Raw genomic sequence first — 25,865 nt, forward strand, 5'->3', positions numbered from 1 at the left:
TAATATGCAAAATATTTCATGACATAGTAATAAAACATGTCAAGAAGTCATCACAAAGTATGCATACATATGTTATGTCATAATAAAACATGAAAATAAATATACTATGATGTAAGTTTGACATAAGTAAAAGTGTGATGTACCATTAAAAGGTCCTTTTCAAAATATTTATAAATATATTCCAGTGGTATAGAAATAAATAAAAGGATGATAGTATGTAGAAATAAAAGAGTGATAGTATAGTATGTAGAAATAAATAATAAAAGGATTATAGTATAGTATGTAGAAATAACTTAAGTAATAAAAGAGTGATAGTATAGTATGTATAAGTAATAAAAGATTGATAGTATCGTATATCAAAGCATAGTCTGCTGTAAACGTGTCATTATAAAGTCATAAAGTTATAGTCTGGTGTTCCTTAAAGACGCTGAGAGGAGATGTTTTATCCAACGTTTATTGTTCCGTCCGTGCCAACACGCGTGCGTCCGTGCGTGTGTGTGTGTGTGTGTGTGTGTGTGTGTGTGTGTGCCTCGCTGTGACCTCGGGGGGCGATGGTGTGCGTTACTTTCTCCGGTGTGCGCCTGTCACCGGGGGGGCGTGTCCTCCTTTGTGTGTCCGTTATCAGAGGATTATGAGGCTGACAGGCTTTGTCCTGGAGTGTCAGGAAGGCCCAATTCAGCCTTGGGTTACACCAACAGCAGTCCCCCTTAGAGGTCATGACCTCTGCCCAATGTACAGTATATGGAGCTGAGTATATATATATATATACACACACACACACACACACACACTCTGTTGGGTATCCATCTTGGATCATAGCTTGGTCCCAGCTTGTTGTGGCCCAGTCTCAGGATTTATTAATGTATAATTATTAATTAATTAGTATTCCCATTAGACCTTTTAACTTATATGAAAAGCAGGAACATCTTAACACTAAAAGTAAATTTACTTTGTATATTTTACTGGGTTTACTTCAGTCAAAGTAAATGGCGAGTACAGTAAGTGTATTTGTTTTCACAGCCAGTCCATGAGCAATATATAGAAATACACTTTTAATGGATTACTATTGTACGTTCTAACGTCCCATGAAGCATGTCATGTGTGTTTTGAAGTCATAACATCTTTCATAATAGTCATAGTATAGTATGTCTCACACACACACAACTGAAATATTGATGTGGTTGAAAGCTGCAGCCAGGCGTGAGGGTTTTGTGTGTGTGTGTGTGAGTGTGTGTGTGTGGCACACGCCGTTTGTTAATGTGTGCACGCTTAATTTGAGGCACGTGAGAGAGAAGCCTCTGGATCGGAGACCCCGGTAACAGCTCATAGCTCAGAGCAGCGAGGCTTATTAATAAACTTCAGAACGTTACATAACCACAGCCGCCGAGTGTCTTTCCCCTCAGCCGTCGCCATCGACGACGTCAGCTGCACTGGAGATACTCATGAAGAACCATCTGCGCACACATGAAGCTCTTCTTCTTATTGACTCGGCTCCCCGGTAATTAAGCACCGACTGAAGTCTTTATCGTCTGTTCGGCTTCGTCTGCTGAAGAAAGCAGCTTTTGAACCGGAGGAGGTGGGAGGTATTTTAGGAGGAGATTTTATGGGTTTCAGGATGCAAGTGAATCGGTTCTTTTCATCCCTCGTTCTCTCCCTCTCATCTTCTATTATTATCTTTCAACCCCCCCCCCCGTCTCCCATCTTGCCCTCTCCTCAAACTCCCAGTTTCAGTTTTCTGCTCCCTTTTCTTCAATTCCACCCACCCCATGGATGGCTGTTGCCTAGCAACACCTCATTTGCAGACAGGCGGTTTCAACGAACTGGAGAAGTCCTCGTTTCTCACACACTAGTTAGTCCTCAGGGTTTTGGAGAGTCCCACATTTTAGAAATCTTCCTTTAAAACCACTTTTGCCTCCAATAAAAAGGTGAGCATGGATGAGACGTCGTCCTGATCTGATGTAATACGTTGCAATAACTTAGTTGCTATGCAAATGCTCCCGTTATATGAGTATTTAGGGAAGTAAAATCTGAACACCCCTCCCAAAATGTGTTTTAGGTGGGCTTCAGTGTGTGTGTGTGTCCACTCCCAGAAAGACATCTGTGCTACTTATTGAGTCATTTTAAAGCAGCACTTCCCCCACAAAATCTGCCTCCAGCGAGAGAGAAAACACGAGACTCTGTACGAGACGTAACTTCATGATATTTTATTGGAAAAACAAAATGTAAAGACTAGCATGTACAACTTGGAATGCTGATCAACTGAACTAAACAGAACAGTTGGACTGGGCCGGGCCTCGCCGCACCCACACGCACACAAACTCACACACTAACACAAGATAGATATGCCGCAAAGCACCGACCCTTTCCCCACTAAACTGAAATTAACACCCCGTAGAATCGTTATTCCAAGTGCAACGTCTGAGGCAACGTGCCGCCTGGAAGCGAGCTTCAGTGACGCCCACATTGCCTCAGCGTGGATCTTGTAAATCCTCCCCTTTGAAGCCCACCCAACCCCTCCAAATAGTGTGGGGAACATCCAACGGGCTCAAATCTATGCCCCACCCAAGCCTCCCTCTCAAAAAAAGGTACAAACACAAAAGGATAAAGCGAGTATCCTGACATGCCAGAAACACAGAATCTAAAATGAGTTATTCCATTTTTTTAATGTTTCTTAAAAATATCTCCGTTGTCACTGACTTCATTTAGGTAAGCAAACTGCAAAGGTCCCGCCGGTTTACTCACTCCCATCCATCTGTCAACCCCTCCCTCCCCCTCTGTGGGTCCCAGGCCAACCTGAGGCCGACCGCCTTCTGCCGTTGGGCTCTCAACAGTCACCCATCTAAAGCTGCATGCATGAAGAACAGAAGAACGGAAACAGGAAGTCATAGAAGAAAGGCCATCGGCCATCCCATAAAATCATCATGAAATCAGGCAGAGGGAACCAGGAAGCGGAGAGTGGCCAAACCAGCCAGCAGCAGAGGCTGCTTGGCTAAAAAGGTTGAGATCTGATTGGGTAGCTCGGCGCTGGGGGCGGGGAATACAAGCCAGTACATGCAGATAGATTCATTTCAAAATTTTCTTTGTCTTTTTTTTTTTTATTAGTATTTTTTCTTCGTCTTTTTTTACATTTTTGAGCTCGTGAATATGGACAGATTATCAGTTTTCCAACATTCAATCTATACAGAACAGTATGAATAAATGTAGATTTTTGCAATAAGAGGTAAGTGAAACATTTGACTGATTCTTTGTCGGGACGGGGAGCCCGGTTCATTTGGCAGTCATCATCTGAACAAACTCTGTGGGGGGAGGACATAGAAATACAACAGTGTTGAAATGTTATACTTAAAACACAGTGAAGACATTATGAATACAGTCCAAGGAAACCAGCCATTGGACTTAGTCTGTCAGCAGCAGCGTGCAGGGGGTCCTGGGGAAGGGCCGCATCACGGACAATATGTGAATACGCTTAAAGCAAAGTTCCTTTTGAAAGAAGTCAGATGTAATATGTTTCAATCTCTTTGTTGGCTGAGACTGAAATGTGACCGAGATGCTGACGGTCCACATTTCACATCGAGTCTCGAGTTCAGCTCAACACTGGAGCACTAAGTAGGAGGGACCCCCCCCCACACACACATACTCGATTACCACCTGGTGTTTCACACACTGTCGGCTTACAGAATTGAGCTAGGTTCCATAAATGTACTTAAACACCGATACAAGCATAAGTATGCTTCGAGACTCGAGGCTCCGGTACCTTCATAGTTGACCTGTCCGTCTCCATCGATGTCTGCTTCTCTGATCATCTCGTCTACTTCCTCATCCGTCAGCTTCTCCCCCAGGTTGGTCATCACGTGACGCAGCTCCGCTGCACTGATGTAACCGTTGCCATCCTGCCAAACACACAGGCGGCATTACAGGCGGCTCTCGTGAGACATTCCAATTCTATATTTCAACAGTAACACTCTTTGAATATGAAAATTAAGATTAGACTGTGGCAAAATAAGCAGCGGGACTACAGCTGCCACTTCCTCCCTCCAGCCAGCTGCCTCCTGGTTTAGGGTTTTAGAGTGAAACGAGGAGGCATCGTAAAGATAACTCCTCATTTCACGATCACAGATCCAACACGCCTCTTCTACTTTCAAAGAATAACCAGAAACAAAAGCACTTTTGTATATCGCTGCTAAACGGCTGATGAGAGGACAGCAATACATCTAGGAATCAATTACTGTTCTCGCAACCGTGAATACACACCTTATCAAAGACCCTGAATGCCTCCCGGATCTCCTCCTCACTATCGGTGTCCTTCATCTTCCTCGCCATCATCGTCAGGAACTCGGGGAAGTCGATGGTCCCGTTGCCTGCAGGGCGAGAGAAGTCATCATTACAACAAGTCAATATCGTTACAAATGTTTTATGAATGGGGCGCGATGGCAAAGCATGTTTTATTTAAACAATTGCTAAATCTACACCGTGAAGATACAAAGACTGGCATCATCATCATTAGATCTTCATCTTTCCAACGGTTTATGAATGGCTGAGGAGGAATGAGCGTACCGTCTGCGTCCACCTCGTTGATCATGTCCTGGAGTTCGGCCTCAGTTGGGTTTTGACCCAGTGACCTCATGACGGTGCCCAGCTCCTTCGTGGTGATGGTGCCATCTCCGTCCTTGTCGAACAGGGAGAAGGCCTCCTTGAACTCTGTCACAAGGGGACGCAGAGACGAAGACAGAGGGTGGAGGACAGGATGCAGGACGATATATTAGGAACAGCAGGAATAACAAAAGCTGACATTCCAGTGATGGAGGATGTGTGTTTATTGACGGTGTGAGCTTACCTGCAATCTGCTCTTCTGTTAGTTGGTCAGCCTAAAGAACAACAACAAAAACAGAAGAATGGGAAAGATTAAAACACTAGAAATCACGACACTGGTTGGAATCGACAGCTTTTTTAAAAACAGTTTCATGGACCGAAGCAACATTCAATCATTGAGAGCCATCACACTAAATGGAGGCATGCGGCGAGGACACGCCCGTTAAAACAAGCGCCCATAAATATCATTGAGGAAACGTGTGTGAACTGAGTGATGCAACACAAACACAAATCTTATATTTATTTTTGGGACCAACTGCTCTGCATCTAGTCACAGGAAGTGACCAGTAGGAACCACACACACGCTATGTTACTTCAAGACATAGTCCGTAGGATATGTCGTCTCTGCACAAGGAAAACAACATCAACATAAACCAGGCGGTGGTGCAGAACGCTGTGTGTCTGAACAACCTTCAAGTCATCAAAGTGGATATCTGTGAGGTCGGCCACCAGCATCGCAGCTTTTGGTGCCGTTTTCTTGGCCTGTCCTCCTCCTTCCATCCTCAACCCTCCAGCTCCTCTGCTCTGTTTCAGATCCGTCGCTCCTCCTCCTGCACCTCCCCCAAATGCTCCCGTGTTGACACTGAGGCCGTCCAGCTGCCCTCGCACCGTCACCAGGCCTTCAGCCAGCCACTCGGCCCGCTTGTTGTTCTGCACGCCCTGTTTCTTAACCTGGGCGAGCTCGGTCTCGGCTCCCCGCAGACAGTTCCTCAGATCCTGCATCTCTCTCACCAGGCCGTCCATGCGGCCGGAGGTCGTGTCCATCATCATCTGCAGGAAGGCTCGGTAGTTTCTCTCCTGCTGCTGGATCAGCTCCTTGTAATAGTGCTGCTGCTCATCCAAGAGGTCATAGACGGTCGACAGGTCAACCAGCTCATCTTCTGATGGGTACAGGGCCACTTTCTTAGGCAGCATGGCGAGGGAATGATGACATGAAGGGCAGAGGGGATGTCTCAGGATGGGAGGAATGGGAGGATGAAAAGAATTATGTCTAGACATCTATCAGTCGCTCCTGATTTGTAAACCAGATAGACGGTGGAAAAGGTGCACAGCAGATGTTTCCATCTCTTAGAATAGTTACATAACTGTAAGGTTGAGGGCGGGAAAAAAAAGAGTTTTGATTCGAGTAGATGGCCAAACAGACGATGCCTTCAGTCCTCCTGAACAGGGCGACAGCAGGACGCCACACGGATGGTGATCAGATAACTGCAGCACTCGTCTTTCAATCCATCCGGTGCAAGTGGCTGGACGGATGACGGAAGTTTTCACGATCCCTCTGGAGTGTCAAAGGTCAGCGCTGACGTGACCGGCGAGGTCTCGAGCCGTTAGAAAAGCTGGTTTGTTGATATGTTCCTGGTGACTCGGCCAGCCGTCTGTCAATATATCTGTCTGCTTAATGTCGATCGATCCTTCTGTCCTCGTGTCTCGCGGTGCTACGGGTATGTGACCGAATGCCGTCCTTCCCTGACTGCATCTGACTCCAACTGGATGAGGCGATAGAGAACCACACCTCCCCGTCAGTGTGTGCGTGCATGTGTGTGTGTGTGTGTGTGTGTAAGGCGTAGCTGTCTGTCCATCTCCCCAACAGATGACCAGTAAAGATGGATGTACAGATGAAGTGTCCACCTCCTGCAGTAATTCAGTAGATGAATAGCATTCGACACTTTGGAGGAGACTTGGTGTGTGTGTGAGTGTGTGTGGGGGGGGGGGGTGAATATATATAGGAGGCCAGAGGAGGTCAGGACATTTATTTAAGGTGTGTGAGAGTAACAGTGTCCAGACTGGGGGAGGTCACGAGGGTTTTGTGTGTCCATATGCATGTGCTAAACTGTGGCCTGTCATCTCACTGCTACAGTTGCAACTCCTAGGGAGGATCAGTTGCTGGTCATCTGACCTCCTGGACAGCGTCATGGTCACAGCGGCGGGCCCCCACAGACACGGGCTTCCTCCCACGCAGCTCCAATAGATTCTGCGAAATACATTAATTTCCAAGGACTCTGTTGCAAGTCGCAAGTTTCTTCAAGCAAATTTGCCAAAAATGAAAAACTGCTTTTCTTCCAAAACTAAATTTAAACTGTCAATGTACAGATACAAACGTGCAGAATGCGATTCTAACCAGAGGTTTAAAAAAAAAAAAAAAGAGGTGGAGAATGTCTTCTGAGTCCTTCTGCTGGTGAATCTTTAAATTGTTGTCTCCCTTTCCACAAGTCATGATTTGATGTGTTATAGTCTATATTTATTTGTATGTACTGGACCCTTAAACTAAAAAATAATTTATATTAGCAACATGGCATACACCATCTGTGATGCAGTTATCTTATTTAACTCAACACTTTCAAATAAGAGACAGAGAGACCACTAGTAGTGACATTTTAATCTTTTTCAGAAGGTCTAACGTAACATTAAATGATTAATATATTGTCTGGAAGAGTTTTTTTAAATCAAAGCATGATAATGATGATAATCAATACTCTAAATCTGATACTAAATGTGTTCTGTATGCGTCGGCCATTAGGGGCAGCGAAAATAAGAAAAAATGATAATAATGGTCGAAACAGAACCGTTTCCTCTCCAAGGCAGAGTACTGTGCAGCAATAAATATTAAGCGTTCGGAATTTGGCTGATGGTAATGACAGCGAGGATTTGCGTCAATGCATGCGTGAGCACTCTAGCGTGGTTAACAAGCCGCTAACCCCTCTAATACGCAGGCCAAATTCCTCTCAAGGCTCTGCAATGCTTGTGCGATAGTGAGTGCAGCATGTAGGCCCTATGATTTATTTTTACAGAACCCGTGAAAAGTAATACAAAATTAAAGCTGCAAGCAGCGATGAACGGGTCCTCGTTCCTGCTTCGCACGCCGAGGGTGCCGACCAGACGCCGGCCCCCTCAGCCGAGAACGCATGCCCGCCGTTTTACCGTTTGTCACACGACACTGATTTTACTTTTTTTTAAATCTTTCAAAGATTTCTCAAGATAAAGGTCTCAAGACTATACTGGCCTAGTTTGGAATGAATCGGGTTTAAGCCCTAGGAGGAGTTAACTGTTTAACAACACCACAAAATGTGAGAAAATAATGCAAAAAAGGCATATATTGAGGTTTTGATTGTAGCGCCCCCTAATGTTCAAATATTATGAAAAAATCTGGGTATTTTAAGGGATGTCATTTTAACATAGCCTAGTAATGTGGTGAGGATTGGCCAAGTGATATGGAAGTTAGGCGTCTTTAAATATTAGGCCACACACCATTTTTGATTGCATTGAAACAATAATGAAGCACAACAAGTCGTGTATGAATCGCAACTATCGTTTTGGAGGAGTTGAAAAGAATGTGTGTTTTACTAAATTCAAAATGGCGGAAAATGTAAGTGGGCGGAGCTTATGGTTATAATGTAATTTTTTTTAGAGCAGGTCTAAAGGAACATGTATGATGAATTTTAAGGTAATCGGGGCAAATAACGTAGCCTTTTGAACATAAAATACAGTCTAGGGGGCGCTATTGAGCCATATTAGCATTTCAAAGCTTTCAAATCATGTCATGTAACTACATCTTTGACTTTAAATGTGTGTGCTAAGTTTGGTTACGTTTCGAGCATTTTAAGTCCTTCTAAAGCCCCTTCGTTGTTTGACGCGAAGAATGGGTTGCCACGGCAACAGTGTTAGACGAAACATAAAATGCTTTGTCTTCTGGCATCATGAAAGTCTAACCTTCATGTGGAACTTATTTGATGTTGATCTGATGTGCCTTCTCAGAGAAGGAAGCCAAAGAATAAACGATTGTTGTTCCTGTTGCCACTAGGTGGCGCTAAGACCATAATTAAAAATTAGCATATGGATGTCTTCAGGGTCAGTATGTCATGACGTATGAGAAATATGGAGCAGATTGGATAATGTATGGCCGAGTTACAACAACGTACATTTTCATGGCGAATGGCGTTTATTTACCGGTCCGGCAAATGCACAAAGTTTAATATTTTTGAAATCCTTCAAAGATTTTTCAAGACAAAGGTCTCAAGACCCTACTGCCCAAGTTTGGAATGAATCGGGTTTAAGCTCTAAGAGGAGTTAACTGTTTTACAACCCCTAAAATCATGAAAAAAGGCCAAAAAGGCATATTTTGAGGGATTGATTGTAGCGCCCCCTAATGTTCAAATATGAAGGTAGGTTAAGGGTGTCCTTGTGGACATAGGCTAGTAATTTGGTGAGGATAGGTCAAATAATGTAGAAGTTGTGTGACTTCAAATATTAGGCCACACCCCTTGAATGTTCATTGGTCTATATTATCTGAATGCAATAAGATATCAACAAGATTTTCAGTAGTTATGATGACATTGAACCAATAATGGACCCCAGAAATTTTCGGATGAATCCGACAAGGCGTTATGGAAAAAAGTGAAAACATATTTTTTTACAAAATTCAAAATGGCGGAAAATCTAAAAAGGCGCATTTGATGGCCACCATTAACTTATTTGTAGAGCAGGTCCAAGTGAACATGTATACCAAATTTCAGAACAATCGGTCATAGCTTTCAAAAATGGCAGCCTTTCTACTACAAGGGGGCGCTATAGAGCAATTTCTTTATACTAAAATGCAACACCTGTAAAATATCAACATTTTCACCACTCCTGATATGCATGTCAAATTTGACAATGTTTGGGATATGATAAAGGTCTCAAAAACACTTTCGTTGACGGAGAAATAATAACTCTTAGAAAAACAATAGGTTCCTCTACGACGAAGACCCTAATGATGGGGAAAACAGAACATTTATTATTCTGTTCCTAAATAAATCAAGAATAATCTGTAATTAAACCGTTCTAAATGTGGTGATTGTTATGCAAAAAAATTCTTGATAAATAATACTATACTCCATCGACTGTATAAGCTCACATCAAATGGGCAAACCATGAACACATGTACTTCACACTCCAACTGGAGTATGATGACTGACTAGTATTTCCTTTCTATTTGCGAGACCTGTTTTAAGGAGGAAATACTTGACGACTTCATGTATCAAACTGTCAACCATGTAACTATAGTAACCATAAACCAGCCTGGTAACTCATTTAATAGGCAGCTAAAGAAAAGGATACTACAGAGCCTTGGCCAAAATGTCTATTTTACAACTATTTAAATATCCATCAGGGATATTCAAATGAAAATGAATTAAACACTCATTCTACTAATCTTACTCGTTGAGAAAACTACTTCTCAATTACCTAAATCGTTTTTAAAGCCTATCTACCCGACTGAATTTTAGGTAACCAAAGGTTATGGGCTTCAACAAATTTAAGTAACTTCCCGTTTCAAAAGCCTAAAATATTTCAGGAAATTAAAGTCGGGTTGGCTCTCCCTTGGTCTCGCCCCATCTGTGTAAAACAACCAACAAGAAGAAAAAAGTCCATTAGAAAGATGGACCTGCTGGTACTTAATATTAATGAGCTGCTGGGACATAAAAGCCAGACACAAACCACCATGTTGGTCAAGAGTGAGATGGATGTGTCAAAGACACAACCAAACCAAATGCACTTAAGATGCCATCTAGAAAATAATCCATTAGAAACATAAATTCTAGCGATATGCTGCTGCAGGATAATTAAAAAAAGGATTTACATAACTAGTTAACTGAAGTAAGGGGCTTTGCCTGCATAATCAAAGAGCATGTGTTCTGCAGATTACAGTTGTACATTTAAGACTTAAAAATTGCCTGAAGAAAAAAGGTCCACCATACCATATAATCTAATTTCCCCAAGACAACATGAATGCATGTCTGAGTGAATGCAAGCATCCCTCCCCCCTCGAAGCTATTTTTTCCAAGACCATTAGAGTATGATGCCGTCTATTCCCTGGAAACTGTTCCAGGGACGAAAAAACTGACACTGTGCCTTCATGAACAAACAACCAGATTTCAAAGTTCGGCTGTAGGAAGAAGGTACATCTCTTTGATTGTAGGAATAGAAAAGCAAATTCCATCGTGCTTGCAATGCGCAGATTGGTAGACAAGATTGTACATATTTATCTGTGTGGAAAAGTGACAGAGTACAGTGTGACTCCATATTCTGTGACCTAATTAGGACTCGCAGCTATCGCTAGTACGTTTTATTTTTACAATGGTTAGATATTGTACTTCGATAGCTGTTATCGATAGTTATCATGGCGACAGTGATAATATGTGAGCCGATATTCACGGGTGATTCGCTGTGGGCGCGGGCAGAAGAGGACGTAAAATCGGTTCCCCGAACAGAACCTCACCCATCCGTATTTTTTTTTATGACAAGATTTCCAACGTATGTGCAACACTGACATATAAAAAAATATAAAAAACATGCAAAGAGACTGGACACCGATAACTGCGTCGACAGCATCGCTTTGGGAACAAGCTAACGTTACCGGTACAGTTCGCGTGGACCGGTGGTACGGCCATCAAGTAATCAGTACTGGGGACGTAACGTTAGCTGTGATGCTAACACTGGGCGCCAACCGAACAGCCGTAACTACTGCCAAGTATGCGGCCACCGGTAACAAGGAGGGACCCGTCACAAAGTGTCACAATATCAACTCCCGTTTTTAAGCGCAATGGCGGGAACGATCTTAAGCAACAACGACGCGATACGCGTCTCTGTCAACCGTTAACAGCGAGCTAGGTCGCTAACTCCGCGGTACAAGTTATTTCTACTTCTCCGCAATGGAGGCAGGAGGGTCGACCCGGCAGACACGTCAGAGTGCCGGGCGGGCATTCAGTCAACGAGACACAATTTCAAGTCGTATAAATCACAAGCCGTGGATGGGGAAAAACTCACCATGTCAGTTTGAGTCGGGAGTCCGGTCTGCTAACGCTAACGGGGAGAGAGGAAATGGAAGGTTGCCGCTGAGCAAGGCTGGCTGGAGGCGGGCGGGCAGGACGAACCACTGCTGTACGGCTCACTGTATTCCTCCGCACTGGGGGAAAGTCTCTCAATCAGTGCGGCGTCCTGACGCCGTCTCTTCCAACGTGCACGCCCATACACACCCGCTGATATGCGCGTACCCGTCTAGGGTGGTGTCATGTTTTATGTGTTTTTATAAATGGATACTGCTCTTGAATTATTCGGGCTTCTTAGTTTTAAAAAAGAGTCTTCAAGACTGTAAACAGGTTGCATGTGAAATGTTTTGCATGCTGTGGAAGACTGGATTAACTTCTAGGGGCCTTTGGGGTAGAATGTGCTGCCCACAGCTACTAGCACCACACATAAAGCCCTCTGTGCACTGTATACTCTCACCATTTGTTCCGATGTGTTTGAACACAATTGTACAAAAACTAAGCTCTCAATATAAGCTCCCTTTACAGGACATGGAAAAGAGGAGGGGAAAAGGCCAATGGAGGGCCTGTTTTAGTTGACATTGCACTCTAGTGGTGCACATAACAAATGTGGCATGCAGTAAACCTGGGCACTGCTTTGCCCTAAGCCACCCTTGATGCTGTGTATTCAGAGATTTATAAATATATATATGTACACAGGCCAACGCAATACCAAATTAATGAAGCCCACTTTTGTGTTATGAAAGTCATACACATAATATTAGTGTAATAAAGAATAACTTTAGTTCTTAATGTAATAAGAAATAGTACCTAGGATAATTCTGCCTGATTTACATTACATTAGCTAATTGAGTCGTTCTTAATAGTGGTCGTTCGACCTTAAAGAAAATGGCGACAGGTTTCCTCGTGTCTATTTATACTAGCTTTTAAATATGTCTAAAGTGTCAAAGTGACGGACTAGCTTGTGTTAAACAGTTTTTTATTCAGGCGGAAGGATACGTTCGGGTTGACTGCACTGTGGAAGTTGGGGTTTTGCATTTGAGAGGCGGATTCTGATTGGATGGAACAGACCTGCAATATTCTGCAGTGTACAGAGACCGCTGATTGGCCAGGGCGGATCTGCAATGCGTCAAACCACGGCGCGGAAACGGCGGCAGGAGGGACGACTCCACCGCGACTGTGTGTAGTATGTGCTGCGTTATGAGTGACACGATAGGGCAGGTGACACTTCCAGGTAATATACAGGTGAGTCGAGAAAGTGATTGCAAAACAAACAAAAAAAACTTAGTGGTAATAGATATAAGATTAAAACTGAGACTGAATTCCCCATGTTAATATCGGAAATCTTAAAAGTAGATGATTTAAATGAACAACAAATATAGCAACAATGCATTGTTAAATTTGGTGTCAGATTTAGCATAAGCACTGTTCACATGATGAAATTGAATATACAAAATAACAAACAAAAATAGAGCTCACTCACAAAAAAGTGAAAACTTACTGAACTTGACACTGCCAGCCGGTTCTTTTCTATTCTTGTTTACTGGGTAAGATCACCAAGGTGCAGGGACGCAATATAATGTTACCTCATTATCCTCTGGTGTCTGCTAAAACATGGGTGTCCAAAGCATTGTTAACAAGTTGAGGCACATGCTTATTAACAGTCATTGAAATGCTGAGGTGGTGTTATGTTACATTTTCCAAAGTATATGTTTTCTCATTTATCTCACTATTTATTTACAATTAATTGCATTAGTCTCTCATCTGCAGTTGCCCTTTGCAATCACATCCAATATAAACATGTCATGAACCTTTAAAATATGATATATTTATTTAAATGCACTAAAGGGAAACCTACACAGCACACAAGGCAACACATTAGAATAATATATTTATTAACAGTATCTGGTACAAATTCACATGTAAAAAGGATAATCATTTGTTCATTCTTTAATTGTGTGTATGCATCCGAGTGTGAGTATCTCCTTCTCTTGCCATCAAGTGTGCCGGCATTGGCATGTTGCCAGTAAAGCCGACTCATGTTCTTGAATGAGATGCGCGTGTGTGTGTGTGTGTGCGTGTGTGTGTGTATATGTTCATTCCTCCAGCAGTATATCCAATTCTTCAAGAGGCAGTCGGAGTCGGAGTTCTTTTTCCGTTATCAGATCTACAAACTCCTGCAGATGCTCAGGGAACAGCTGCACTGCGTCCATGTACAGACCCTGATCACACACACACGCCAAACACACATATTTGCATCAATGCAAATTTACATACACACACACACACACAAAGAGAGAGAGAGAACAGATTTCACATAAGTACAATTAAAGAAAGCAGTGGTCTGAGGTCAGCTGCTGTGATGAAACATCACGTTTACGTCTAGCTCACCTTAGCCCAGGGAATGTTCTGTAAGGCCTTGTAGAAGATCCCTCTGGCTTTCTCCACCTTCCCTTCCGACACCTGCGAATACACACAGCGCAGATGTGAGACTTTACTGACCGTCGATATTTGTATATTCAAATGTGCAAATTACACAAAGTAAGTCTGCATAGGCTGGTCTTACTGGGCGTGTTAGTCCTCGTGCTTTTATCTCCAAGTCAATATTTGGAAAACGAGTAACCAGAATTAACTAAATGTGATATAAAAAAGGCCGAGCAGACTTCTCCAATCATTATTTACATGCACATTTTTACGTTTGAATTTGATTTCTTATTATTAGTATTTGTAATGCTAAATTTCTGCCTTGGTCCTTGACACATTTAACTTTTGCCATCTTCTTAAACATGTTTTTTACCACTGTGTGTTCATCCATCAGCTGACTGACAAGTTGATTCAATGAAAAAAGAAAATCAGGTATTTGCCCTCGCAGTCTGTGACTAAGAATAATTGGATAATGTTGTTTTTTTTAAAGGATTATGAACTTCCCCTACTTTGTATTTTCTTAAAACTGACTGGTCAAGGACAGGAAATGAGTTCAAGTAAATAGAGTGTCTCACAATATCAGTAAACATGTGCATTTGTTCGCGTGATTTTCCGTCTCACCAGGAAGTGGATGTACATCCTCCAAAGTAAAGGGCAGTGAGCACCCATCTCGGTTGCTATGGCGCTTTCAAACAGTCCACGGATACGGTTGCTGAGACCATTCTCGGGCAGGATGGGCAAGGGAGCATCATGACAACAAGAGCTATGATGACCATAGAAACATACAATCATTCATAGGTGATGTAGGCATTAGGAATGTTTGATAGATTCTTGGCTTCTCACGCATGAATACAGAAGAAGCCCTGGGAGACAAGTGAGGAAAGACATTTGGTGATGCATTTTTAAGACCCAGTGAAATAAACGAATTTAATGTTATTTGTTCATTAATTCCTTTTTATATGCCAAATATATAAAAAATAAATTAAAAAGCATAAGAGTATTTTACATCAATATGTTGTTTCTCTGCTGTTATACTGGTAAAAAGTGACTGAGTTAATGACTCATCCTGCATTCAGGGGCCTACAAAACAAATCATCCAATCAAATGATGCGCTAAAGCACAGTATATGTAGCTTGTGTTTAGAGTTCATGAGGAAATTACACACTCACACACACAAAACATGAATGCTCGTCAAATTTTAAAAGTCAGCATCTTGTGGCCGAAATGGGAATTACAACAACAAAACATGACTCCAGCCAAAACAGTCCCCGCCCCCCATTGTTTTTACAGATGGAAGAAAAATAAATAAATATGGAACTTAAATTATCCTGGTTCAACTTATTTTACTTTCTTAAAAATTGGATAACCAGGATTGTTTTTCTCTCACTTGCTCCCGGGATGTAATGAATTAGAGAAAACTATAATCACGGCATCTTGATGAGTAAGTTGTTACAACGCTTGTTAACATACAACATGAGTGCAGGAGAACCTCCTGCCTACCCGCCGTCCTCTCTGCTCTTACCGTTGAGCAGCGTCTACCAGCTGCTTCCTTTGTTGTTCGGCAACAATGGCAAAGAGGCGCGGCACCACGCTGCCGTTGTCCCTGGTTACAGAGTGAAAGAACCTACGCGCCCGGCCGGCACTATGGTAACGGTTCTCCACCTGAAACGTAGTCGAAAGAGGGCCATCATGCCAAAGCACACAAGCACAGAAATAAGTGGGCAACTACAGAAGCTCCTTGCAAATAACTGACCGATTTGATTGAAAATACAGATATAAAAAATTCCAATTTAATTTTCAACTCTTCAAAATAAAGAACATGAAAGCAACCGCTGTTACGAAGCAGCTGGTTCTCAAGGCTGAAAAAAAACAAGAGCAAACAAGCTTACTGGTCTATCTTTGTCATCTTTGGATGACGCATAAATTAAATTAGTTTTGGTCTTTAATGAGGAGACAATGGCTTACCTGTAAATATATGCTCCAGAGAGGGGCGCTGCTGGGCCATGTGGCGAGGGCAGAGGTCAGCATTTGTCTTAGCGTTGCAAGTGGAAACACACCGACGGTGTTGTGGTACCTAAGCAAAGCTGCCTGCTGCACTGCTAATGCCTCGCACTCGGAGGCCAGCCTGTGAGCCCAGTGGCTTCCGGCGTGGCTACGGTCCGCTGCAGACTGGTCAGCATCGGTGCCGGCAAGGCCGGCCTCCTCCGTCTCACTGTTGCGCTGCGTCAGCGTGCGGTGCAGCTCCTCCGTCTTCTCTCTCGCCTGGCTGTAGACGGCGATCGCTGCTTGGACGCCCATTGTGAGGTACTGAAAGAGCGCGTAGCAGCCTACCAAGCCCCTCGGCCTCAGCAGGTCCTCGTGAGCTGTCCGTGGAACGATGAGAGGAGGGGATGAAATTAATGACAGTTAGCCGCTTAGACCCGTCAGTAGGAAAGATGACGGCTGTTAATAACATGAACAACAGTGTCCCAGTAAACCACGTATGTGTAAAGGTGAGCTAGCATGCACAACACCAGGACCCTGGAATCAGAATTCAGCCCCCATTCATTTGATTATTAAACTTGTGCTTTTCCTTCTGTGACAAGTCAAAATGTCTCCTGTGAAGAGGCCTAATCAACTTGGGCTGTGCAATCAACTGATGTGTTACATAATACATGTATTTAGTCGCAGCTATCCTTGCTCTCATGTTACCTTACATGAAAATGACTCCAATGAGTTTCACATAGTGAGATGTTCACATATAAAATGTATGCAAAAGAGAGCCCCGTGTTGATAAATTGAATATCTGCTGATATTGTGAGACAGGTGAGGAAAAAGTTGGACTGGTGCATAACTAATAATAATGACCTATTACTGAAGGTTGTTACATGTTTTAGAGCAATTACTACTGGCAGAAAAGAAGCTGATAAAAATGCACTTATGAATCTAAACAAATGCTACCGAATGTTTTGGAAAAACATGTCAGCAGCAACAGTAGAAAATGGGCCACAGATTTGGGGTTTTTCTCAGACATGTAGCCCCTCCGTGACAGATGACACACACACAGACGTTGTTTAGGAACCTTTTCTGTTGGCCTGAGGGTTGTGGAGGCTTTGCTCCAGGGCTGACAAGCCGGCAGCCAGCGCCTGCTCGTACGACTTCCTGGCTTTCAGGATGGAAACCGGCGTGAGGGACTGGGAGGATGAGGAGGTTCCTTCCGTTAGCCGGGTCAGCACACAAACGGCTGGGCACACGGCGACATCCGCGGGCACTCCGCCCTGCAAACTCGAGCCGTCCTCCACCTCCAGTTGGGCCCACAGCAGACACAGCTCGCAGAGGGCGGGGCTCTTCAGCCCCGTGGTTCCCCCCATCGCGCTGGCCGTTGAGAAGACTTTGCGAGCCTCTTCCAGGTTGCCCAGCATCCACTCCAGGTGGGCGTACTCCTGCCACAGCGCCAACGACGAGCGGTTATCGGGTTCTTTGAGCAGTTTTTTGGCAACCCGCTTGCTGCTCTTGCCCTGAGAGCGCAGGCGCTTCTTGTTGCCGCCACGCAGGCAGCGCAACACCTGACATGTACACACACAAATGAGTAAATCAGGGCAACGGTCAATCTTTTTTTTTTTTTTTACTTGCAAGTAAAAACCTTGGAGTCCAGTAACACGACTCCTACCTTGAGTTTCTCGTACTGCATCCAGCTGAGTGACAGGGCGGCTCGGTGGTGGGCAGGAACGATAGGTTGGACCACACTGAAGACGTTGGCGACGAACCTCTCGCCCAGTTTCCCAAGCCCCACCCACTTCCTCGTTCCCTGGAGAGTGGTCGTGTGACCCACAGAGTTGACCCCGGAGTCAGGTAGGTGGTGGGAGGTCAGAGGACACTTGAGATCATTACCTAGGGTGTGACATAAAGTCAGCTTCGTATCAACGACGTGCTTCAAGTTGTTTATTCTATTAAAACATAGATGAATAAATATTGTATTTTACTATGTCTGTAGCTTCTTTACCCTGAGTAAGCAGAGAAAGGTTCTCCAGCAGCAGGCCCGGCTGACAGGGGGCAGCAGAGAGCACAGAGTCTACGGGCAACCCCAGGAAGGAGACGAAGCGCAGAAGAAGACGCAGCTGGAGCTCGGGCGAAGACAGACAAATTAAGGACGAGCCGATGTCATCAAACAACACCTACAGTTGGAGAGAAAGAGAGATAAAGAAGGCAAACAAAGCGGTCACACAAACGGTATACGGCGGTTTTGTTTTCGCACACTGTAATTGAGCTTCCACACGAGACATTTTGAACCCCTACCTGTCTGTCCGGGTCCTCACAGTCCACTTCTGACTGCCCCTTGGCTTTGTCTGGCCTCCAGGGAAGCCAGTGAGCTGCTTCTCGAGACGGCTCCACGTCCAACCAGACTGTCCATCTGGGCTGGCTCCGATCCTTCACCTCCTCCTCGTCCTCTTCCTCCTCCTCCTCTTCCTCTGCAGAAAAACACAGACACACAAGAACACGTTTATTTTGTAATCATTTTAACCCACAAATCAATTCAGAGATTATTCCAGGATTCACGTCAACAGTGTGTGTGTGTTTCACCTGCACTGGGCTGCAGCCACCCTCCTCGCTCTTGTTGGAGCATCCAGGCTTTCCAGCCTCTGGCCCCCAACTCTCCGACCCGCTCCTCCCCGCTGTCCCAGAACGGCTCGAAGAACTCAACCTGTACACATATAAAAGCTGAATCTAACCGGAATTCAAGAGCACTGGGGGGTCTTGTGTTTTTACGATGCCCATAAAAAGAAGAAGAATTCTAAGTGACCACATTTTGCTGTTCTGCTTCATTAAAGAAATAGTTCAACATTTTAGTGGGAAAGACGCATTTTTGCTTTCTTGCTTCGTTTTAGATGAGAGGAATCTCTCTCATGTTTGCTAGTTTTAAAAAGGTGCCCTGTGGAGCTTTCTTGTTAAAATGAAAACGTTACATTCAGTGTTACATTGTGTGTATAATATTTAAATCCTGTGTTGTTTACACCCATGTTTACTAGATCACTGCTGACCCACCGCATGCTTCTTTGCACACCACTGGCACCAGCTGACAATCTGTATAATAGTATTAACCCATTGGGAGGAATGTCTACTGAGTCGCCTACTTGCATGGGTGGTGTCGTTGTGTGCATATTTAATACAAACTAGACGTGACGAGTGGTCACATATTCTGCTAAACTGTGTCCGCAGGCGACAAGAGCCACCTCCCAGCACCCCCGAGGCTCCCTAATTACCACGTTGTAGATATTTAAAAAACTGAAGTGTAGACATGGCAAGTTGGGGTTTGTCGGGGAGGTCATGTCTTTGACTATTCCTAAGCCTGGGCAAATAAATGATTGGCTGCCTGGTGAGCTCACAAGACTATTGTCAAGATGAATCATCAGCATTTGGCTGAGATTTGCCATTCAAATATTAAAAGTTAGGATTAGCCAGTGAAGTTACATTGCTTTAGAGTTTGTGTGTGTGTCTGTGTGTGTGTGTGTGTCTGTGTGTGTGTGTGTTTACCTGCTGCTTGGTGGACAGTTTCCGTACGCTGTCGGGCTTGTAGAACGTAAAGTCGATCATGGCCTGAAACAGAGAAGTTGCTTTCTCTGAGTGACCAGACTGACGCAGGACATGACACTGCTGGGTGAAGATATCTGGACAGGAGGAGAGAAAAGACAACCGGCAACAATCAGAACAATTTCTAATAAGTATTGAGCATACAAAACATGCATTGTGCATTGTGGTGGCATTATCTCTGACTCCTATTCACAAGCTTCGGATGAGAGATTTAAAACAATAAGATCCAACAACCTTTAAGCTTCTGAGTATTTATTCCTGCGCAGGAAGGAACGAGTCTGCGGACGATGGACGTTCAGCAGAGGAGCACCAATGCACATTAGTTTTGAGCTCAGTTACATCCTCTTCCTTCAGAGGGGTCGAGTAACACACACACGAACATGCACAGTTAAGAGAGTGTGTAAGGGCGCAGGGAGAGGTGACTTCACTGTCACATGGCAATTAGGGAGATAGAGTGCTTCCTTAGGGAGGGTGAGAGACGCTTTGGGTCTTTAGTGGCCGATTCATGAGTTGAAGGTGATAGCAGTCAGGTAAGAGAGAGATGTAACTTATAGGCAAAGAAGCTGATGAGAGATACATTTCTATTTTTCTTTTATAAAGAAGCATTTTATGGAGTAATTTATTTCCTCATTCTGGGAACTGGTGCGGGCGGAGCTGTGTTTTAGGTTTTGTCTAGGTTCCCTATTTCTTCTTTTTTTAATAACTTTTGGGCAAGAATGTGTTAAAGGTGATACCCATAAATCCTGAGATTTCTCGAGAAATTTAATGGGTATGCTGATGAGTTTCACAAAATAGGGGCCTCAAAAGGTTCTTGCCAGCCCAAGCAATATAATACGATATGATATTCAAACCTGCAACAATTATAAGTGCAGTATTTTTTCCATTACAGCATCACATACGCCTCGTGACAGCCGCTGGTGACAAAACTGTGCAGGGTAACTGAATAAGTGTTAGAACCACTGGGTAAGTAAAGGCTAAAATAAATCTCTGTTACCCAACATATCCTCTTCAAGCCCCGGCAGGGCCGGGTGAGAGACCATGCTGCCGTCGCGCACCGCACTGAGCGTGCTCAGACACTTCCCGTACGCAGAGTTGACCTTTGACACGGTGAAGTTGCTGAAGTAGCTCTGGGTGAACAGCAGATACTCCCTCCACAGTGGGGCACTGTTTGGGTGGAGGAACACCTGAGAAACAACAGATATAACAAGAGTTATCCTTCGAAGACAGGAGAGGAACAGAATAAACCACATGCTACATGTAGAGGATAGCCATGTTCCACTCTTTTTAGAGCAAAAGAATAAACCACCGCTGGAGTCAAAACTCGGAAGCATGGCGTGTGTTTCATGGAAACACAGAAACATGTGTACACTGACCAGTTTCTTCCATTCTTTAGCCAGAAGTGAGGGCTCCAAGAGCTCTTGGCAGATCTTGAGCCTTTCCAGCTGCAGAGCGACGCAGCTGTGGTTGGTGGCCACTGCGCGCTCCGCGATGCTCAGCTTCTTCTCCAGCACTGCTCGGTAGGAAGACTTGCGCCACTTGGCCGACTCGCTGCCCTGTTGCTCCTCCTCCCCGCCAAACACCATCACGCTCAGCTCGTCCTGGTGAGGGAGGGAAGGGGGCTCAGAGGTAGCGCTGCATCGGAACAACTGACATGATGATCCCACCGGTGTCACATATGTGATCGGTATTGAAAGTTACTATATGGAGGGCGTGGAAATATGCACATGATTTGACATCCAGCATGTGAGACGGTCCATGGTGCTACATGGTGCACAAACATAGATTTAAACTTAAATCTCAACTTTAAATGTATTATCTCCGTCCCCATTTTCTAAACTGCAGTGATTTTGTTTGAAAGAATTAAAAACTATATATTCCTGACCCAGTTTATTTTCAGTAGAAATGAATGGCCTTGAGGATCACGGACCAAATATAGATGTAAGGACATCTTGAGAGATAGACTAGCACATTGTTGTTTTTTGTCTTAATCTGGGATTGTGTTAATGTTCAGAAATATATCAAATAAGGCCTCCAATAAACTGATTGTAATGCACAAGTGTGTGTGTGAATATACTAACAGACTCTGCATCGTTACAAAAGGAGGGTCTTCGCACCTGGTATCGAATGAATTGTAGCCATAGCTGCGTGTCGGCTGGCTGCTCTCTGAGCCGCCTGTTGAACTCTTCCGTCCTCCCGGTCAACAGCGCTGCGCTCTGCACCATCTGGGTGTCCTGCTGCTGTGTCTGCGGCTGCGCTGTCTGCTCCTGCTGTCCCTTCCCCTGCAGCCAGAGGGTCGTGGAGGAGTCGTACACACCGAGGGGATTTACTGTCGATGTCGGCACTCTGACACCTGGATTGACACATGACATTTTGTATCACACCAGCTGAGGTTTTATGCCCTACTTCTTGATATTGTTAAGCCTACAGCTTCTCTTACCGGTCTCCCCACCTTTTTTCTCGTCGTCGGCACCCAGCAGGATGAAAGGGGTGAGGCTGATGGCATCGTCGCACACAGGAGCCTTCGGTAACGTGGGAGTAGGGGTCTCGGAACTCAGCAGCTTGCGATTGACTGCAGAGAAGTATCTGTCGGCTGCTTTTTTCCTGTCCCCGCCTTTCTGTTTCTTATGCGACGCCGACACCTCCCAGCTGACTCCCTGTCTGCGAGGGTCGAGGCCCAAAGACGAGCTGCCTTTCCTCCTATACCTGAAACACACACAGTTTCAACGTACTCTCAGGACATGGAGGCTTTTAATTCACTCCTCTGAAGAGTCACAGGGAGTCTTTCCCAATCGTTTTGATTTGATTTGTCACTAAGAGAAGGAGAAAAATGTCACAGCATTGCCCTTGTGATGCAGAATGTAAGAGTGTATGTATGTGTGTGTGTGTGTGTGTATTACCTGGCTACATCTCCTCTGTACAGGGACTTGTACGTCCAGTTGGCTGGGTCGGCTTTGCAGTCCACACAGAACAGCTGCTGCGTGGGCGACTGGAGGTCATCCAACCATGAGAAACAGCTTGCTAGCGGAGCAGCCTTCTGACTGCATGACAACAGACGCCAAACCATGACCAAAGAACAGAAGCAAGCCATCGCTATCGTCTATTAGATCAAGAGGGTAACAATGTAAAAGTGTGCGTCTATACCTATCTGCTTTTCGCTGCCTTTTGAGATCACTTGGGAAAATGATTCCGGAGTCACTCCCACTGCTGTCTGAGTGTCTCCCACTCTTTTTGTGTTTTTTCTTATTTTTTCTCTTCTTTTCACTCTTCTTTTTCTTCTTTTTAGGTGGCACACGACCCTGCTCCTCCTCAGAGTTAACATATCTGCCAACACTGAGGATTATAAGGCGAACTCAACGTTACCCAACGTTACCCAACCCATGAATAACCTGCCGCATGCAGAGCCAAGAATTTAATTGACAAACGTTCATCTACTTCTAACACACGTACGGGAAAAGTTCATATCGCAAGTTTCTAAACAGAATGCTTCACAGTGAATAAAAACAGACGTGCGTAACTTAGACACAAATGGAAACATGAGGAGAAATGTGCAATGTAAAAAGATCAGCAAATGTAAGAGAACAATTGTATAGCAGCAACAATAAAATCGCACCATGTGTCGCTGACAATGGCTTTGGAAGAAATCTAAAAGCTGCCACAAGCCACGAAGTTGAACGTGTAAAGCAGAATGTCCAGTACTCTGGTTGTGACCCGTACCTCGATTCCTTCTCTTTCGGTCTCTCGTTGCTCTTCTCAAAAAAACGATTGTGAAGATTGATGGCATCTCCGGTCTGAAAACTCTTATTGCTCAGCCAGTTTAATTCTAAAAGGAGAGAGTGGGTGAACAATTCAGTTTAATTCAGTAATCAGGAGGATTGAGAGATCTTGATGTTTAAATGTGGTGAATCAACATGATGGGGAAAGACACCAAAGTCTAGGAAGCCAGAAACCACACCGAGTTAACTCAGTGGGGAGAGAAATGACAGTCTATGAGTCAATGACATCGAGGATCAGGGTCCTGTGGGATAGTATTAGAACCACGTCTACGTGGGGCTGATTGACAGCAGCAGGGTAGCAGTGGTAGTGGTGGTAATGTTAGTGACAACTTCCTTGTAAACACGTCACAATATGTGGAGTAGAACGTGATTACGCCATTAAACACACTCAGTTACCGAGCGTTTAAAGCATTTAACATTCCTCAGTGTTCAGCAGAAATACACGCCTTATAGAATATCATCAGTATTGTCATATGGTGCTCACTGAATAAAAGCTACTTTACTTTGTTTTCAATCCCGGGTGTTTGTGTCGTTGCTTACGTAACCACAAAACCGTATTTGTCCGGTTTATTATTAACTGCATGTACGGCAAGGTAACGCTAACGTCTGTCAATCAAATGCAACGGGCGACAGACGTTAGGAAAGCTAATATCAGCTATAATTCCCCCACACATGAAAAACACAGCACGGAGGGGAACTATAAGTCCACATCACAACGGGAAATCCACGAGAAATCGGTCACCTTGAGAAGAATCTTCTACTTTGTCACTCTCTAATTCAGCAAACGCTGGAAACAGAGCCATGTTGGTACGTCGCGCATAAACAGTCGCAGGAATATGACGTCACTGGACGAGCGAACGACTCAAATAAAATGACTAGTTTTAATATTACAAATACTTTTATTGTTCATTTGGTGAAACAATTGTGTACGGATTCTTTTTATTTGATAACCAATGTTTTGTATTTATAATAATTTTATAAACTGCCTGAAAGTTCATAAAAACAAAGTTATGTGCACAATTAAATAGTCTAACGACAAATCAGAAGATATTTTTATTCAATCTTTAAAAATATGTATAATTGTAATGTACAACTTCCTCTTCCTCCAGACACAAGATAGCGAGAACATTTCATGGAAGGTCAAAGTTTAAGTCAAATATTGCTCAATTAGTCTTTTTTTACTATAATATTCATATATTTTCTTGTTTATTATTAAGATGGCAGGAATAATATATTTAGTTGTTTAAAGGTGTCTTCTTATGAATGTCAATTATAGTGCACACGAGGACAAAATGTATGTATTTAATGATTCAACATTGTTGGAAACAGAAATCAAGCAGAAAGGATTCTGTACCAGATATAGTTGAGGGAAATATATCTCTTCTAATTTAGTTCTGGACATAAAACGACATTGCGTTCAGTTTTAATTGAAAATGTACTACCATCCTTACAACCAACAAGCAAAAAAGTCCAAATGGATTAATGATTTGTTGTATAATCAGGTTTAATGTATTATTGGTTGAATATACAGACACAATTTGTTAGTTTTTTATCTACATTTGTCTGTCTTGTTTTCATGAAAAAGGTCCTGTGTGGACATGCTGTAAAATAAAATGTTAAAATAAGTTTCAAAATGTTTACATTGTAAGATAACTCTAAATTGGTAGTAACCCATGAACATAATAAGTTGTAATACACTATTCTACCTCAGTTCCCAATTCCTAAATTCAAAAAAAAAATATTATTATATTTTAGATTAATAATCAAGATTATAAAAAATGGTTAATTTATTTATTGGCAAATTAAGCTTTTTCTTATAGTCACAGAAATATTAACAGAAATATAAGCTTTTTTATATATATGAAAGATCATATTGGAATGGATTTGTGCAAGAAATATGTACCGGTAGTACTTTTTTTCAAGTTGCTCCCCAGGCTCTATCCAACCAGCAAAATCGAAAGTGTTGGATTTTCAGTGTTAGGGTTGAGTGTTAAAATAGAGTTATTTCAACTCAGGTTTAGTGTTAATCAACTCCAAGAGAGTTATTGTTCAAAATGAGTTGGTGTTAATACAGGGAGTCAAATGTCATAATCTGCAAACAACTCTACAGTGTTGATTTTACACTACAGCTAGTGTTACCCATCCCCCAGAAGCATGGACGGATTAAGAAACCACGGGCCCCTGGGCCTGGACGTGTCAAGGCCCCCCCCCCCCACACCCGCAAAAAAAAATTGTAACAAAAATGTGTAAAAAAAATACAAATATACATTTTTTTTTAAACATCGCTAACAAAACAGTCCGTATGGAACAACGATACCGGAGCTGAGCAGACAACATAACGCGAATTATATGACCATGACATGAATGACTTAAAGGGTACCTGTAGTGCAAAACAACAACGTGCTACATCCATTCGGCGCATCAAATAAATCAT

At 43.4% G+C, this 25,865-nt stretch overlaps 2 protein-coding genes across 3 annotated transcripts; both read right to left on the reverse strand.

Moving 5' to 3' along the window:
• Window positions 1-2,189: 2,189 nt before the first annotated feature.
• Window positions 2,190-11,762, reverse strand: calm1a (calmodulin 1a). Its single transcript, XM_056426143.1, has 6 exons — window positions 11,668-11,762; window positions 4,835-4,865; window positions 4,555-4,698; window positions 4,252-4,358; window positions 3,755-3,890; window positions 2,190-3,296 (listed from the first exon to the last, which is right to left on the reverse strand). Exons 1-6 carry the CDS (start codon window positions 11,668-11,670, stop codon window positions 3,268-3,270), a joined length of 450 nt encoding a protein of 149 aa, XP_056282118.1. The 5' UTR covers window positions 11,671-11,762; the 3' UTR covers window positions 2,190-3,267.
• A 1,782-nt stretch (window positions 11,763-13,544) lies between these two features.
• Window positions 13,545-24,242, reverse strand: nrde2 (NRDE-2, necessary for RNA interference, domain containing). Of its 2 annotated transcripts, none has more exons than XM_056427009.1 (19): window positions 24,174-24,242; window positions 23,373-23,478; window positions 22,800-22,988; window positions 22,556-22,696; window positions 22,108-22,361; window positions 21,773-22,008; window positions 21,032-21,256; window positions 20,653-20,842; window positions 19,602-19,735; window positions 18,651-18,771; window positions 18,366-18,538; window positions 18,073-18,244; window positions 17,740-17,960; window positions 17,152-17,635; window positions 16,056-16,453; window positions 15,613-15,752; window positions 14,712-14,853; window positions 14,058-14,129; window positions 13,545-13,888 (listed from the first exon to the last, which is right to left on the reverse strand). In XM_056427009.1, the coding sequence occupies exons 1-19, from the start codon at window positions 24,232-24,234 to the stop codon at window positions 13,763-13,765; spliced, it is 3,585 nt and encodes a 1,194-aa protein (XP_056282984.1). In that variant the 5' UTR covers window positions 24,235-24,242; the 3' UTR covers window positions 13,545-13,762. The 2 variants fall into 2 exon arrangements, with proteins under 2 accessions (XP_056282984.1, XP_056282983.1); XM_056427008.1 differs by having other exon boundaries at window positions 22,096-22,361.
• Window positions 24,243-25,865: the final 1,623 nt, after the last annotated feature.

The sequence above is a fragment of the Pseudoliparis swirei genome, chromosome 11 (assembly GCF_029220125.1).
Source record: "Pseudoliparis swirei isolate HS2019 ecotype Mariana Trench chromosome 11, NWPU_hadal_v1, whole genome shotgun sequence".
NCBI classification, from domain to species: domain Eukaryota; kingdom Metazoa; phylum Chordata; class Actinopteri; order Perciformes; family Liparidae; genus Pseudoliparis; species Pseudoliparis swirei.